This window comes from Tiliqua scincoides, chromosome 5, assembly GCF_035046505.1.
Source record: "Tiliqua scincoides isolate rTilSci1 chromosome 5, rTilSci1.hap2, whole genome shotgun sequence".
Lineage (NCBI taxonomy): Eukaryota > Metazoa > Chordata > Lepidosauria > Squamata > Scincidae > Tiliqua > Tiliqua scincoides.
Window position 1 is genome coordinate 116297637 of NC_089825.1, and position 15354 is coordinate 116312990.

The 15354-nt window shown below is 45.3% G+C and overlaps 1 protein-coding gene across 1 annotated transcript; it reads right to left on the bottom strand.

Moving 5' to 3' along the window:
• Positions 1–149: 149 nt before the first annotated feature.
• LOC136653351 (vomeronasal type-2 receptor 26-like) lies at positions 150–8660 on the bottom strand. Its single transcript, XM_066630259.1, has 6 exons — positions 8464–8660; positions 7765–8056; positions 5882–6736; positions 4465–4692; positions 2655–2781; positions 150–1051 (listed from the first exon to the last, which is right to left on the bottom strand). The coding sequence occupies exons 1-6, from the start codon at positions 8658–8660 to the stop codon at positions 150–152; spliced, it is 2601 nt and encodes an 866-aa protein (XP_066486356.1).
• Between the last annotated feature and the right edge of the window lie 6694 nt (positions 8661–15354).

Consider the following 15354-nt stretch of genomic DNA (forward strand, 5'->3'; position numbering starts at 1 on the left):
AACTGCTCTTAAAACATGTATATTTTCAGAGCTTTACAAACTATATACAACAATTGGTGAGAACAAACCAAGCACAAAAATTATGGTATGTACCTAAAAACTGAATGGATCGCATAATATAGCAAAGGACAGGGACACATCCAATTATATCAATTATTTCTCCTTATTAGCTGTTCTCGTTTGTTCAGCTCAGGTTTCAGCACAATTATGTAACATTTGGGGAAAAAAATGCATCCCAGAAGCCCAGCACTGGAGGACAAGATAGAAAAGACCTCCACAGTGACCATGTGTTTTCCCTTTGTACTCATGTGGGTTGGAACAAAGGACAACCAAACACTACCAAAGACCAACATGCTAAAGGTGATGAACTTGGCTTCATTAAAACTATCTGGTAACTTCCTAGCAAGGAAAGTTATAATGAAGCTGACAATGGACAGGAAGCCCATATAGCTGAGGACAGAATAAAACATAGTTATGGAGCCCTCATTACATTGTAGTATAATTTCTTCAGTCACTGAGTGGTAGTCAGTATCTGGGAAAGGGGGAGAGGTTGCCAGCCATGAAATACAAATGCCTGCTTGAATGAGGGAGCAGGAAAGAACAATGGAGGTGGCCAGTCTTGTCCCCACCCACTTCCTCATCCTGCTTCCAGGCTTGGTGGCCGTGAAAGCCAGAACCACCATGATGGTCTTTGCCAGCACACAAGAAACAGCCACTGAGAAGACGATGCCAAAAGCAGTTTGCCGGAGGAGACATGTCCATTTTTCAGGTTGGCCGATGAAGAGCAACGCAGAAAGGAAACAGAGCAGGAGGGATATAAGGAGGGTGTAGGTGAGATTCTGGTTGTTGGCTTTGACAATGGGAGTGTTGTGGTGCTTCATAAATGTTTGCAGTACCAAGCCAGTGATCACAGAAAGGGAAAGGGCAGAAAAGGCTAAACTGATCCCAAGAGGTTCTTCATAAGACAAGAAGCTGATATTTCTGGGAATGCATAAATCTCGTGCTTCGTTTGGATAGTAGTTATCTGTGCACTTAAAACAGTCATTCATGTCTGAAAGAAAAATATGTGGTTTCAATCCCATGTACATGGAATAGATGTTCTTATCATAGAATAAAATACTCTCCGACAAAGTTTTTTTCCCCCCAGTTCAAATTTAAAAATGGTGAAATGTGTTAGAAAACCATGGTGAGTCTAACCCAGGGGTGTCCAAAGTTTTTGGCAGGAGGGCCACATCATCTCTCTGACACTGTGTTGGAGAAAAAAGAATTCATTTACATTTAAAATTTGAATAAATTTACATAAGTTTACATAAATGAATATATTAGAGATGAACTTATATGAATGAATGAATGAATTTTTAAATGCTCCCAGAACCAAACCTGTGATCACAGAAAGGGAAAAGGCAGAAAAAACTAAACCGATCCCCAGAGGTTCTTCATAAGACAAGAAGCTAATATTCCTAGGAATGCAGAAAACATGTCCTTTATTTGGATAGTAGTCTTCTGCGCATTTAAAACAATCATTCATGTCTGTAAAAAAAGAATATATATGATCTCAGTCCTAAATACGATGGCATAATTCTCATCCTTATAGCTCAAAGGACACCCTCTGAATTGTTTTTTACATATTTCAAAGGCAGAATTCTGTCAAATGTGTCAGCAGCATGGGGAACAGCTTGTCGTCCATCACTACATGAAAAGGTTGTAAGTTTATCTGTAAGGTCTACATAACTCCGGGCACAATCCTACTTGTGCTGAAACAGGCAGGCCAATTGGTCTGCACTGTATCCAGAGCAAGGTGGGGATTGCTGGAGCACAACTCAGAGTAAAGGGATATTCATTCCCTCACCCCATGTCACTTGCCAGCCACTCTTATGGGGCTACTTGGATCTGTGCCTGCGATTCCGCTGGTGCAAATTCAAGCAGCCCAGTGTAACGTTGGGCTGTCCAGGAGAGGGGTTAGGATCCGGCAGACCAAGGCCAGTTCCACCCACTCCCAGGCTCTGTCTGCCTACTGGCCTGCCCCCCCCACCTTCCCCCTGCTGAAAAACACTCCTGCCCCACCCTCCTGCCACCCTCTCCAACCCCTTGCACCAGCCTGTCTTCGCCAGCATCACTGGATCCGTCCTCGTACTAGCCCGTTTGACTACCAAGGTGACTTGAACTTGCTTCTTAGCATGTTTGCAACATCCAGAAGGTGGCACAATTCACTTGTGCCAACTTAAGTGCCGGTTTGGATTGTGTTGCCCATGTATTCGAGCTTGGTAGGTTTAAAACAGTAATTTTATTTCTACCCAGAAGTCACAGGGCTGTGCTATAGTTGTTTTGTCCCACCTGACCAAGTGATCAACCAGGTCATGTCCTACTTGAATCCACCATGTTCTGTCCTACTTGTGCTGTCCTACTTCAACTATTATCATTGAAGTTCCCGTGAATATCCCTTGAAGGGGAGCAATGTGGGAGTATGCCTTTGGCTGCAATCCTAACCAAACTTTCCTGAGAGTAAACCCCAATGAACAAAATAGGGCTTACTTCTGAGTAGACCTGGTTAGGATTGTGCCCTTTGTCTTTTACCTGTGGGCTTCCCAAAGGCAACTGCTGGTTCATTGACCTGATCCAGAAGAACTCATTTTTCTTCAATGTATATTTCATACCCTCTTGGTTTGAAATCTTTCCTTCAGGACACAGGGCACAATCATAGCAGCAAGATGGCTCTCCCTCCTTCATTTTCTTGCTATAACCAGGATAGCAGTGGTCATTACACAATGAAAGGGGTGGTATCTAATTTAAAGATGAAACAGAAGAGTGTCAAGACTATTGAGCTTGGAATCGTTTACATTTTGGGGGCATTTTTTTAATTCCCTCTAACAATAACATCTGTGGTTCTGATCCAGAGTGGTTTTTAAGTAGAATGGAATCTCCAACCAACTAGGGTGATGTTGCAGCATACTTAGAATAAATGTTAAATATTTTGATGGCTCTTTTATTAAAAATGAAACACCCATTAAGGACTTTCCCAGCATTCAATGGGACAGATAAGTAGAAGTCACCCCTGCAGGGTGACTTCTGCCTTCATGATGGCCTTTGGCCCTAGGCATATCTCAGGCTTCCATTCTGTTCCCCATGTTATTTATGCATTTAGAAGATATCTGTACCACATTTCCCCAATCAACATCTCTCCCTTATTCAGCATCTAATGATACTGCTGGAAGAGATGGTAGAGTTGGGTATTACTTATGTGTCAATGACACGTAGCACTACCTCTCTATTCCACCAAATGCTGGAGAAATTGTAAATTGCATTGTGCCTGTGGTCATTATGGGACCAATTGAAGGCAAAAAGTGGAAATAAAATCTTGGTTTGGAGATCTGCGGAGCATGACTTGGACCAAGAACATGTTCTGAAGTTGCATCCCTTTGCACCAGCTAGTTCTCTGCTCAATTGCTTGTTGCTCCAGGATGGGCAGCTGGCAGTGGTAGCGAGGGACGTTCTTGTCTAACTTTGGCTGGTGCACCAGCTTTGACTATACTTGAACATATCAAAGCTGACCACAGTGGTCCATGCGTTGGTAACTTCAGTTCTGACTATAGTGATGGCCTTTACATGGTCCAACCCTTGAAGGTTATTTGGAAACTGCAAGTAGTTAAGAACACTGCTGCTTATGGGGTCATGGGGGTGAGGCAGTGTGACTGTGTCAGGCCTCTGTTTCCCTTCCCACAGGTAAACTGAGTAGACCCGCAATGGGGCTACTCACTTCTATGGCGACCCAAGAGTTGGTGGCTAACCTGACACAAAGACTCAGGGTCAGCTTCGCTCCACCAGTCCAGTCTCCCTCCCGCACCACTCCCTCCCTGGCACACCTCCTCCCCACACTCTCCCCACCCTGCCTCCACCTCCCCCTGCCCCGCAGTGCCTCCTCCCCACCTCCCCCACACCCCACCTACCTCTCTGCTGCTTTGCAATCTGCGTGACTGCCGAGTAGCAGAGCATCAGTGCTCAAGTGGTGCTAGTTCAGTACCAGCCAGGGCTGGGCTGGCACCCGCAGAGCACCGGCGTTAGGGTCTTATGGTACATTTGCAACAGTGCACGCCGGCAATGAGCTGGCATGTGAAGCTTAGAATTGGGCTCTAAGTCTTTTACTGTAGAACAGAAGGGTGGGATATAAGTGTTTTTAAATAACTAAATGATGCGTTAATTTTTCAATAATACTGTGCCCCACGCTACCATTCACACATCATGGTATATCAATATTGTTGAAATTAGGTGGTATGGTAGTGTATGCTTCTAAAAATACTTCCATATCCATTCCAAACAGGTTTTAGGAATAATAGTGTCTAAGTAATTAACATAACCAGGCATCAAGCTCTGTTTCATTTATCAAGCTTCATGAGTCTGAAGTTTTGTTTTTAATTGTGCTTTTTTCATTGGTGTGTAACATTTCCAAAACTGAAATTTGTAACCTACCTGGTTAAACCAGTGGTGCCATATCACAGAGTCCTTATTAATGATCAGGGCTTGGTCTAGAGGAACCTGAGGATCCATCATCCCAATTTTTATTTTATGAACAGACTGGTTTGGAGAAATAATCCAGTTGCTTATATCAAATCTGGCTACCAACTGCCCAGTGTGATCAAAGGACACTTCGTCTCCAGCACTGTTGTTAAATGAGACGCTTCTCAGGAAAGGATGGAACTGGTTTAGAAAGAAAGAAAGAAAGAAAGAAAGAAAGAAAGAAAGAAAGAAAGAAAGAAAGAAAGAAAGAAAGAAAGAAAGAAAGAAAGAAAGCTGCAATTTATATTGAACAGCATTGACTGTTGTATAGAATAATCTTCCTGAGATGACTTTTTTCATTTTGTTCTGGAGATGTGTCAGTATATGAAAGAGAGAGATTAGTTTTTAGAAAAAGACATTCAAAGGGACCTCCATCCAATTTTTAAGGGTCTTTTAAAATGGTTGTTTACGAAAATATGTTTTTGTTTATTCTTGAATACTAAATATGCATAAAAGTGAAGAAAAGACTAGCTCTATTGTAAAATGAGGACTCTAAAAGTTCATAGGACAGAAAGACTATCTTTCACACTAAAATAAAAATGTACTCAGAAGATTCAGAAACACTTTAGAAATATCATTCTCTGTTAAAATATTTTAAAAATCTGCATCTTTGCACTTTACCTCTTAACCATTAAACTAGTGGAGTCACTAGGGTTGGTGTCACCCAGTGCAGTAACTCATGATGTCACCTCCATGGACCTCCTCCCAGACCAGACCATTCAGAATCTTTAGTAAAGTCTTTTGTACTAATGTTACTCATCCCCCAAGGTGGCAGGCTGTGGCAATGTGAGGGGTGGAGCAGAAATGGAGCAAAAATGCAATGATACGGGGTTTGGCCAAAAGCCAGGCATCACTGACTGAGACCTGTGAATGGTTGCTCTGTGGTCACTCAAATAGTGATGGTGGTGGTGAGTGCTTGCAATAGCACTTAAATAACAATCGTGTGCTGGTCCCAAATGCAGAAACTGAATGCTGGTCTAAAGCTGGCAAAGAAACAAAGGAGGCTGAAAGTCATTTTGGTGTCACATCCCAAAGGTGCCACCTAGTGCAATCTGCATCCTTCGCACCCCTCTAATGATGCCATTGCATTAAACTATACATACATATATAGCAACAGAATGATTCCATAGCTGCTGGGTAAATGGGAAGAAATTATGCTTTACGATTCAGACATACTGGGGAAGAAGACAGGGAAGGCTGATGGAAACAGGATGGAAATGAAGCAATGTGAGAATGTGAGCACTGGACAAATCTATGGAGGCCATACAGATCGGGGTGGCTGTTTCAACCACAGAGAGTGCTTTCCCATATTAAATGTTGAGTCAATTACCTGCCACAGAAACTGATTCTGAAGCTTTGGTTTTCCTCTGTCAGTCGTTGTTCCCTGTGTGAGTCTCGATGAGGACATGGTATGGAAAGCATGAGCTATGGCATGGGCGGCATTATACATGCAGTAGCTGTGGCCGGTCATGCTCATTTCGAAAGCAGACCAAGGAAGGCTCTCCAGATTCTCTTTCCCTATGCAAAAGTCCTCCTTGTCCATACCTGTATTTGGGAATACACAGCCAAAGGCCTGTTGCCAGAAGTCTAGGATAAAACCATCTCCTGCAATTCTGGAAGGGCTGATGCTTTGTAAATATTGGTGAAATCCTGGTGGATCCCTGGAGTGAAGTGAGAAGGACAGGGCACCATGGAATAAGTCTATATCCCAAGTCCTCTGAAATGTGAATGATGAGAACTCCATCTGGGCTGTGAAGATCCACACTTTTCCTTGTATTCTGCTTGTCACATTCAATATCTCTGGTAGATACGGGAACCATAACAGATTTGTCATGAAATAAGATTCTCCATAGACCAAGATTACGTTGGCCTGGCTGCCAAAGATCTGATCATATATTCTTGCCCCCCTTTGCAGCAGGCCTCCTACATCGCTGACAACATTTGTTTTGGGGACCTTTTCTATGAATGCAAAACAGATGCCACTCTGGGAAAATAGTGGTAACGTAGCTTGCACAAACCTTTCTCCAGTCTCATTGTCCCTGGTAAGGACCCCAATCCACATCCACCTGAAATGCAAAAGTAAGGAGCGAATCCCCACGTACTGCAGGATTTCATTAGGGACCATCTGGTAGAAGGGAAGGCCTGGGGTTTTATCATTCATCACTGGAGAAGGGCCATAGATGAGCTATAGAAAGAAAGGGATAGCAAGTTCAGGTGAGATAGGAAAATGTAAGATCACAGCAACTTTCTGGGCCCCTTCCTTTGGATCCTTGGCCCCCTTTCTGACCCTGGGCCCGGATACAAATTACCCCCTTTACCCCCCCCCCCAGGAGAGACCTGAGAAGAATTAATACCTTGATATATATTTGAACAATGCAGGGAGATGAAATTGAGTTCCTGTGAATGTTGCCTAACCTACTACAGAGATGTTCTTCTTTTTCAAGCCAAGGGCACAATGGTTGACACAAGTCTAAGCCAGTTGTTTTTTTTAAATTATTATTATTCCTCTAATATCCAGATCAAATAATGAATCAGATCTGATATCAGACAAAATATAATTCCTACATACCTATTTCAAGTGCCCCATATTACTGTCCCTAACTATAGGTTTGATATAGCAGTTTAGTAATGTAGAAGCACTGGATCTTTGTGCTTTTCATGAACCATGACTACCTTCTTTGGGTGGGAACACCCCCCACCTCTTCCTCCTCCTTTTTTCTTTCTTTTCTTCCCACGGAGGAAAACCTTGGTAACTTTTCTTTGTTACCAAGTAACAAAGAAAACTTTGTCTTGGTAACTTTGTCTTGGTAACTTTTCTTTTCTTTTCTGAGAGCTAAAAGAGGCCCAGAGCTGAGAAGAGCCAGGATGAGTCATTAGTTTTAGAGAAGACCTAAGGGCAAGGAATGTGTTTTTGCCTGGGAACAGCTTCTTGTTATCAGTGGCTGAGAGCATCTCAAGCCTGTGTGTAAATTGTTTGATGAGACTAAGAAAAAGCTTGGGCAGCCTCAGTAAAAGCAGGTCTGGCCCTTCACACTCAAGCTGACATTTGATCTCTGAGTCTCATTGCTGCAACTCGTGATTGCTGCACCTAACTTGTAAAATCCCATTTGGAAAGAGAATGGGAGTATGACTGTAAAATTTAAACATAGCATATGCATACATACAGTTACACTGGCAGGCAGGTAGACAGATGCATGCACACACAAATGCTACCTGTGGAATCTTATAGAGATCCAAGAGAGTTGCCACATGGAGGTAGGTTTGGAAATTCAGTCCCGTAATGACAGTTAACAAATTACTTTGACTATCACATTTGTAGTTGGGGATAAATCTCTCTGGAGTGGATGTAACTTGGATGGTAGCATAATAGGCCCACTTTGCATTGAAGTAACTTTCATAGATGTGGAAGCCCAAGGTAGCATTGGGTAAGATCTGGGGGTTTTCATTTATCTCTTTTACAGCAAATGCCAAGGCCAGGATGTGCTGGTAGTTCTTCGTCACAACTCTGGAAGGAAAGTTGTATAAAGAAAGTGACTGCAAATTGAATCACAGTTTGGTGCAAACTACAGAAGCAGTAGAGTTTATCAGGAGGGAAAGAGAGCTACTCATTACCAAAAAAATGCACCAATAAAAGCAAACTTCATTTGAATGTAGAAACATTTAAAGCTAGGATGAGCAACATATGACAAAGAAAATGTTCTAAGAGGCAGTATATAATGTAAAAACGGATTCATTGCATCCTACAATGCTTCTTTCCACTGTGGGGGGAAAAGGAGCTTTGGCCCGCATTTTGAATGAACATTTACTATAGCCCAAGATAACGAACCACTGTCATGCAGCTATGATTTGTATAATGAATCCATCACTGGAGATAAACAATGACACGAAACAAAGCCAAGGAAAAATTCTTACGTAAGCTCTTCAAACACTGGCTGAGGTTCTCCTCTCAGTGTGGCTGAACTAGATATGATCAAGGTCTGAGAAGCAATGACACCAATGACAAGTTCTCCAGGCTGGTGATACTGATGAAATGGAGGGTGTGGATAACGGATCCTGCATTTAATCGTGTGATGTTTGCACACAATGTGAGGAAAGAATATCAGCAACATTACCAAAACCAACATTTTCTTAGTGCAAATGCCAATCTGGGCTTTAGCCAGAATTGTTCTCTATTTTCATCTACATGAGTGTTGTTAACGTTTCCATCATCACAATGCATTGGTTGGGACAAGGGTGCTGTTGTGCTTGGAGCTTGAGATAGAAAGTGCTATGTATCAGAGCTTACAATAGAGCAGCCTTCTCGGTTCCTATCCCTTAGCCCCAGCACTGGATATTTCAGAGCGTATTTATAAATATTTTGTTCCAACAATTCATCATGCTCACAAAACTCTCCTGAGTTTTTTGTTTTTGTTTTTGTTTTTTTTTAAATTCATCAGAACTAATTATGGCCCTTTTGGTGATTATGGGGGAAGCTACTCATCAATCTGAGTGGGAGAATTCCCTTTGGAATTGTGGAAGAAAACATGTTTGTTACAGAAGTGGTCTCTTCCCCTCTCCTTTGGTTTTCTTGGATAACGAGGGACACCTGGGCTTGATGGCCTGTAGAACAGCACATAAATAACATACTATAGCAACTACTTGGAAGTCTAATCTCTCCTCCACCCCTAAATCTGTAATCTATTAGGTTACTTATCTAACTGCCTAATCCTTTCCCCCGCCATAGCATGCAGCCATGTCAAAACAGGGTGTACTGCATCCTATGGTGGGGACGATCTGGAGGCTTGGGTAACATAAGGGGGAAAAAATTAACTCCCTTACTACTCCATAAGTCTCTGCTAACTGGGCAAGAGGCACTTTTTAAAGTGATGCTCCTCTTGTATTTAGCAGGGGGAGAGTAACTGTTTTTACCCTTATGCAGTGACTTTTCTAGTGGCTGTTTGCTGGTGTTCTTCTGCAACTGCACTCTTGGGAAGAGGCAAGATAGTTCTCTAGGTTTCAACACTCTCAAGGGTCCAAATCACAGATATGAATCCAAATGGCATGGAAGGAGCCATGAAGAACTCCCACTGAGGGTGAATCTGGTCATTCTCAGGGAGCAACTTTGACCAGATTGAGTCCTGGCAATAGCAAGTAGAGGACTATCATAGCAGAAGACCTGGCACATGGAGTTGGAACTTGAACAGATGTGCCTAGGGACCAGAGGAGGTGGCTTGGAAGTATGAATCACTGCCAAACTCTCTGTTCAAATCACTGCTCTGGAGAATGATATGGACTGCATGGCTCTTGCAGCTGAAATGAGGATAATTAAAAAGGGCTAGTCTCCCCTGATCACCTGCTTCTGCACTGGTCTCCATAGATGCCAAGAAGCTCCCTGGAATCCAAACAGGGTCATTCCAGCCCAGTTTTGAGCAAATCTGTACAGACTACAGGATTCAGAAGGCAGACTTGGGGCACAATCCTAACCCCTTATGTCAGTGCTTTCCAGCACCGGCATAGCGGTGCCAATGGGACATGTGCTGCATCCTGCGGTTGGGTGTCACTCACAGAGGCCTCCTCAAAGTAAGGGGATATTTGTTCCCTTACCTCGGAGCTGCATTGCTCTTAAGTCAGCGCTGGAAAGCACTGACATAAGGGGTTAGGATTGCGCCCTCAAGGAAACTTCTGAAAGTACAGATTACAGGACCCATAGCAGAGGTAGCTGCTAATATGTGATCCAAAACTGCATAAACAGTTATTTAAATAATTATACCCTGCTTGGGGAGAGGATTCGAGATGTCAGGTCTAGCACCAGAACATGTCTGCTGTCCCTTCCACCATGTGTGTAAGTGACTCCAGGAGCCATATTCCCATTTTGCCAATAACACTAACCACTTCCTTTGGGCTACAAGTGCAGAAGGGCAGACTCCAGAACATTTGGAAATCAGAACATTTCTAAAGCCTCTTCCTGGAAAATGAGCAGTGTGCAGTAAAGAACCCCAATCTATGGTGATTGGTTGGTGCACTCATGTGGCAGTGGGGAATCTGAAAACCATTCAGGATCTGAAAATCATTCAGGATCTGAAAACCCAGCATCATGTGAGAGCTGCTGCATGGTAGGATGAAACTCTCCCACTCTGAGGAAGGAGATTTCAGCCTTCATGACGTACTGTGCTTGCATCACAAACCTGTTTCTGCTCAAGGGACAATATGTTTCCACTGCAACTCGTTTTGTCATATATACTGCCCAATCCTACCCTCCTGCCATTGTGAAATATTTAACTGTGCCATGGAGATGCACACTGCGTACTATGCTGAGGAGGCACCCAGGAGGCCTGTGAGAGGGCAAGGAATATTTTCTTTCCTTACATCTGCAGAGCTGATGTCCTATGGGTCTCCTTGGACATGCCATAAGTCCAAGTCTGGCACAAGTCTGAAGAGATTGTGGTGTGGGACAGATAGAAAAATTAGGAATAATATCCAGTTTGTGCAACTGCTACTGGATCCACCCCCTTAAACATCTGGTTCCTCTCCCCAAACACCTTCATGGCCCATCTTACCCACTGCCCACTCTCAATGCCAACGTACCTCCTCTAGTGGTGGCTGTGGTGGTGCATGAGTGTGGTCACACTGATGTCAGCATTGCACACATCAACAGGGTAGATTTTCCACTGACAGAAGGCTCATTCTGTCAATGGAAGGTGGCCTTAGGATTGGGGCCTGAGAGTCACACAGCCAAAACACAGTAAAGAGAATTGTGGCTATACTACCACAGTTTGTGTGCCCTGCCTTGAGCTCTTTCCTGAGCCACTGGCCCAGAAATGGGGAACGCACATTGATGGGTCTGTCTGGAAGAGTCTGTTACAGTGGTTCTCAAACTTTTTAGCACCGTGACCCACTTTTAGAATAACAGTCTGTCAGGACCCACTGGACATGATGTCAGGGCCGGAAGTGACATCATTAAGCAGGAAAATTGTAAATTAAAAGTTTACAATAAGTTGGGGGCGGAGTTAACACTCAGTGAAACAGCAGGGAAGCTTGGAGGGCTCCCCGGGGGAACTGCTAAATAGATGTGTTTTCCAAGGACCTCAACAATGAGGTACTCTGTTGCCAAGAAGAAGGAACGAAGGCTGAGAGTTTGAACGGGGGAATCTCTTGAAACGGCCATTTCAGAGATTCCCCCCCCCATTGCTCTGTGCTGAATCACATCGTATCCCGGATACCATCTTCGGAGACAATTAGGAGAGCTGAGGACCCCCCCCCCCCACGGCCTAGATACAACAACATGACAGCAAAAAAAAAGCTTTAAATTGTGAGTAACCAGTTCATTAAAAGGCTATAAAAAGAATTGCAATCAAGAGGTTGGAAGGAGGGGAAGACAACTTTAAGATTATTTACGTTGGCTTGTAGCCACCCAGAGGAGAAATGAGCGAATCTGGATTTAAAGAAACTCTTGCTGGAGTATTTTTCTCTTTTTCGTAATAAGGGTGACTGCAAGAAAAGGAGAGAGATAAGAAGAGAAAAGTTCACCCTGCTGAAATGGTATGCATGGAAAAGAAATAAATAACTAATCTTCAATGGCTGAAATAACTTTAACTTTAACTTTTAACTTTTGGATATTAAAAATCAAGGATTACTTTGGACAAGAAGGGATGTGAGATAATAAGACTTGGATGACTCTTTAATTGTTTGACTGATTTGACATTGTTATTGTCAGGAAGTGGAATATTGACTTACCCCTTTTAGATATAAAAGTTGGAAATTAACCCTACAAGAAGGTGAAACAAGATAATGAGAGTTGGTTGATTTTTTATTTGTTGGATCATTTTATCTCTGTTTTTTTACAGCCAGAGGTATATTGGCTTGATTTGATATTGATAAGAATGGCATTCAAAAATTTAAAGAATGTTAGTAAAAGCCAGCCCTTATTCATGAATTTGTTGTGGGATTTCAGAAACGAAATGAAGCAACAGGTCAGAAAATTATCTGAACAAATGAAGCAAATAAACTCCTCCCTGACAAGCATGCAGGAACAGGTTACAAATAACAGACAAGAGAAAAGAAGGGATCAAATGTTGGATGAAACTAAAGAAGTGGCGATTTTTTGAAATGAGATGGAAAAAGCAACCGTTATTATCAGAATTAAGAATTTTAAGGAAGAAAAAAGAGAGAACTTTCAGAGAGCACGTTGTTTGAAGAAGAGGAAGAATTTTTGGATTAAATCCAAAAAGAACAGAATGAAGAAAAAGAAAAAAGAAAAGAGAGGGATTAAGAAATTTAAGAGAGTTAAGAAGTGGAAGGAGCAGTGGGAGGAGCAAGAACGAAAACACCAATAAAACAGAGAACAAAGAAAGTACTAAGACAGAAAGTGAAAATGGCTGAACAACAAGTAGAAATTTTTTTTCTTTTGTAGATATTAATGGACCGAACTCTTTTTAGAAATGAAGAGTATTCCATTAATTATATTAAATCAAAGTAGATGTAAAGGCAGCTAGCGTGCCCGTATGGGCATGCTAGTGCTGATTGCCAGGCTAAACCCCCCTATCAGCCGGCAGCAGGGCTTTGCTGCCAGCTGATTGGCTGGCTGGCCTTGGGGGGCGGGACAACTGAGCCAGTTCTAGCGCGCAGGCGCTAGACCTGGCTCAGTTCCGTTCCTGGAAGCGACCGAGCAGGTCGCTTTTCCAGGAGCTGAGAGAGGCTGCCCCACGACGGGGCTTGAGGCGCGGAGATCCGCGCTTGCAGGCTCCTGTCGCTTCGGGCAGTGGGTGGCCTCTCTTCAGCAGCGCGCTCTGCGGTTTTAGCTCCGGGGCGCAGCGTCAGAGCGGCCCCGTGAGAGCTATTGAGGAGGCATCCCGCTGCGCACTCTGCAGACGGCGTCAGGGGGGGTGACCCGCTGCGCGCTCTGCAGGGTGCTAGCGAAGGGGGCGGCCCGCTGCGCGCTCTGTCCGAGTGGCAGCGGTAGGGGGCGGCCCGCTGCGCGCTTTGCCAGCCGCGGGGCTTGCAGCGCTTAGCGGATCTGTGCACCCCGCGGCGGCGGGTGCAGTTTGGGGGGTCCGTGGGGGCGGCAGGCGCCCGTGGTGGGCGGCCGCCCCGCATTCCTCCTTGGCGGGCCTGCCTGTTGGGGTGCATTTTGGCAGCCATTGGGGGGGTGCCTCGTGGCTGGGCGCCATTTTGGGCCCTGCCTCGTGGCGCTCCGCCATTTTGATTATTTAAATACAGCCTGTCGGCCATTTTGTGGGCCCCAACTGCCAAAAGGGTCTCTAATTTTCAGAGTTGGGGGACTTCCAGTCACAGCAGTATGCTGACACAGCGCGGAAGGCCAAGATTCTGTACTGCTGAGGCGTATCGTATCCAGTTAAAAACTTAGAGCACAGGGGGCGGTGGGCCCCACTCGGGATATTCCTTTACTTGGGGGGTGGACATGGGGAAGAAAGCCCAGAAGTCGGGTGGCAAGGCCACCAAAAAGGCAGCTCCAGCTTGGCCTATCCACTCCCCTCCCTCATCATCGGATGAGGAAGATCAAATGGCTGAGTTGCGTGCCTTAATGGCTCGCTATGACGCATGCAAAAAGGAGAAGGCCCTTCACAAGGCGGGGCAGGGTGACGGGGGCTCCAGCTCCAGGGCAGTCCCTGTACCTCGCAGATCAAGTAGGATAAGTAAAGGGGCCTCTCTCCCTCCCCGGCAGGTTCATGTTTTGGAGGACAAGCACGTTACTGTCGAGGAGGGTGAGGCGCAGGACGGCAACACCCTAGAGGCAGAGGAGGAGGTGGTCCGTCCTGTTAAAAGGCCTCGGCCACGGGCTAATAGTGGCTGCGATGGGCAAGGCGAGCCGTGGGCGGGCTTTGCTCACAACGCAGAGTCTGCCTGGGAAGACAAGGAAGGCATTCCTTGGGCACCTAGCCGGGCTGCACCAGATCAGCCCTGGTCTCCTTGGGGGCCTCCTTTCTTCTGGCAGGGGCCCAATTACCCACAGTACCCCTGGGCCCTGGGTTGGACATATCCCTGTCCCAAATCTGGTCCCAGGGCTAGCAGGGCACCCCCCCCCCAGTGTGGTCATTGTCCTGTCACGGCCGATACAGAGTTGGACCAGCAGGATGTGGACTGGGGGGAAGAGTCATTGGGATTGGTGGTGGAGAGGGAGAAGCCTACGGTTTCGTATGGCATCATCGCCATCCCTCTGGGCTCTCACCTCGCCATGTCGGTCAAGGAGAAGATATGGCGAGGTGACTTTGTGGACATGTTCAGTCTCCTTCACATCGAGCCTGAGCCTACCCCCAAAGTGGGAGACCCTGTGCGTGACGAGGAAACCGTCAGGCAGAGGAAGATAGACAAGAATTGGACCAATTGGCTAAATGGGTTCATTGTCTATGCTGGGGTCACTGTCCAGTTGCACCCCAAAAAGGCGGGGAAACTATTCAAATACCTGGACATTATTCATCGCGCTTTGCGTGATCATGCTGGTGCGGCTTGGATGGCTTATGACCGTCAATTTCGCATCAGAGCCGCACAGGACCCATCTTTGGACTGGACTATACCCCAGTGGGAACTCTGGGTGCAGTTAGTCCTGCCGGCTAGGGCAACGTTGGGGGATAGGGCGGATAGCGGGCATTTGATTGCTCGTTCCAGACCCGAGCAGCCTGCGTCACCTGAGGGTGCGCAGTGGGTTCAATCCCCTCGCGCTTGCTTCCAATTTAATGCCACTGACAAATGCAACAGGCCAGGATGTTCGTTTTCCCATGGCTGCCCCATGTGTGGGGCTGGGCATCCCGTGGCAAATTGTCCACGGATCAGTGGACCACGGCAAGGTTTCCGCCCCTTCCGTGGTAA

Coding starts and splice junctions, on each gene's coding strand:
- LOC136653351 (XM_066630259.1), bottom strand. CDS start 8,660: ATGTTGCTGATATTCTTTCCTCACATTGTGTGCAAACATCACACGATT. Junction 6,737..7,764: donor ATCTCTATAAGATTCCACAG/GTAGCATTTGTG, acceptor TTCTTTCTATAG/CTCATCTATGGCCCTTCTCC. Junction 4,693..5,881: donor AGAATCAGTTTCTGTGGCAG/GTAATTGACTCA, acceptor TTTCTAAACCAG/TTCCATCCTTTCCTGAGAAG.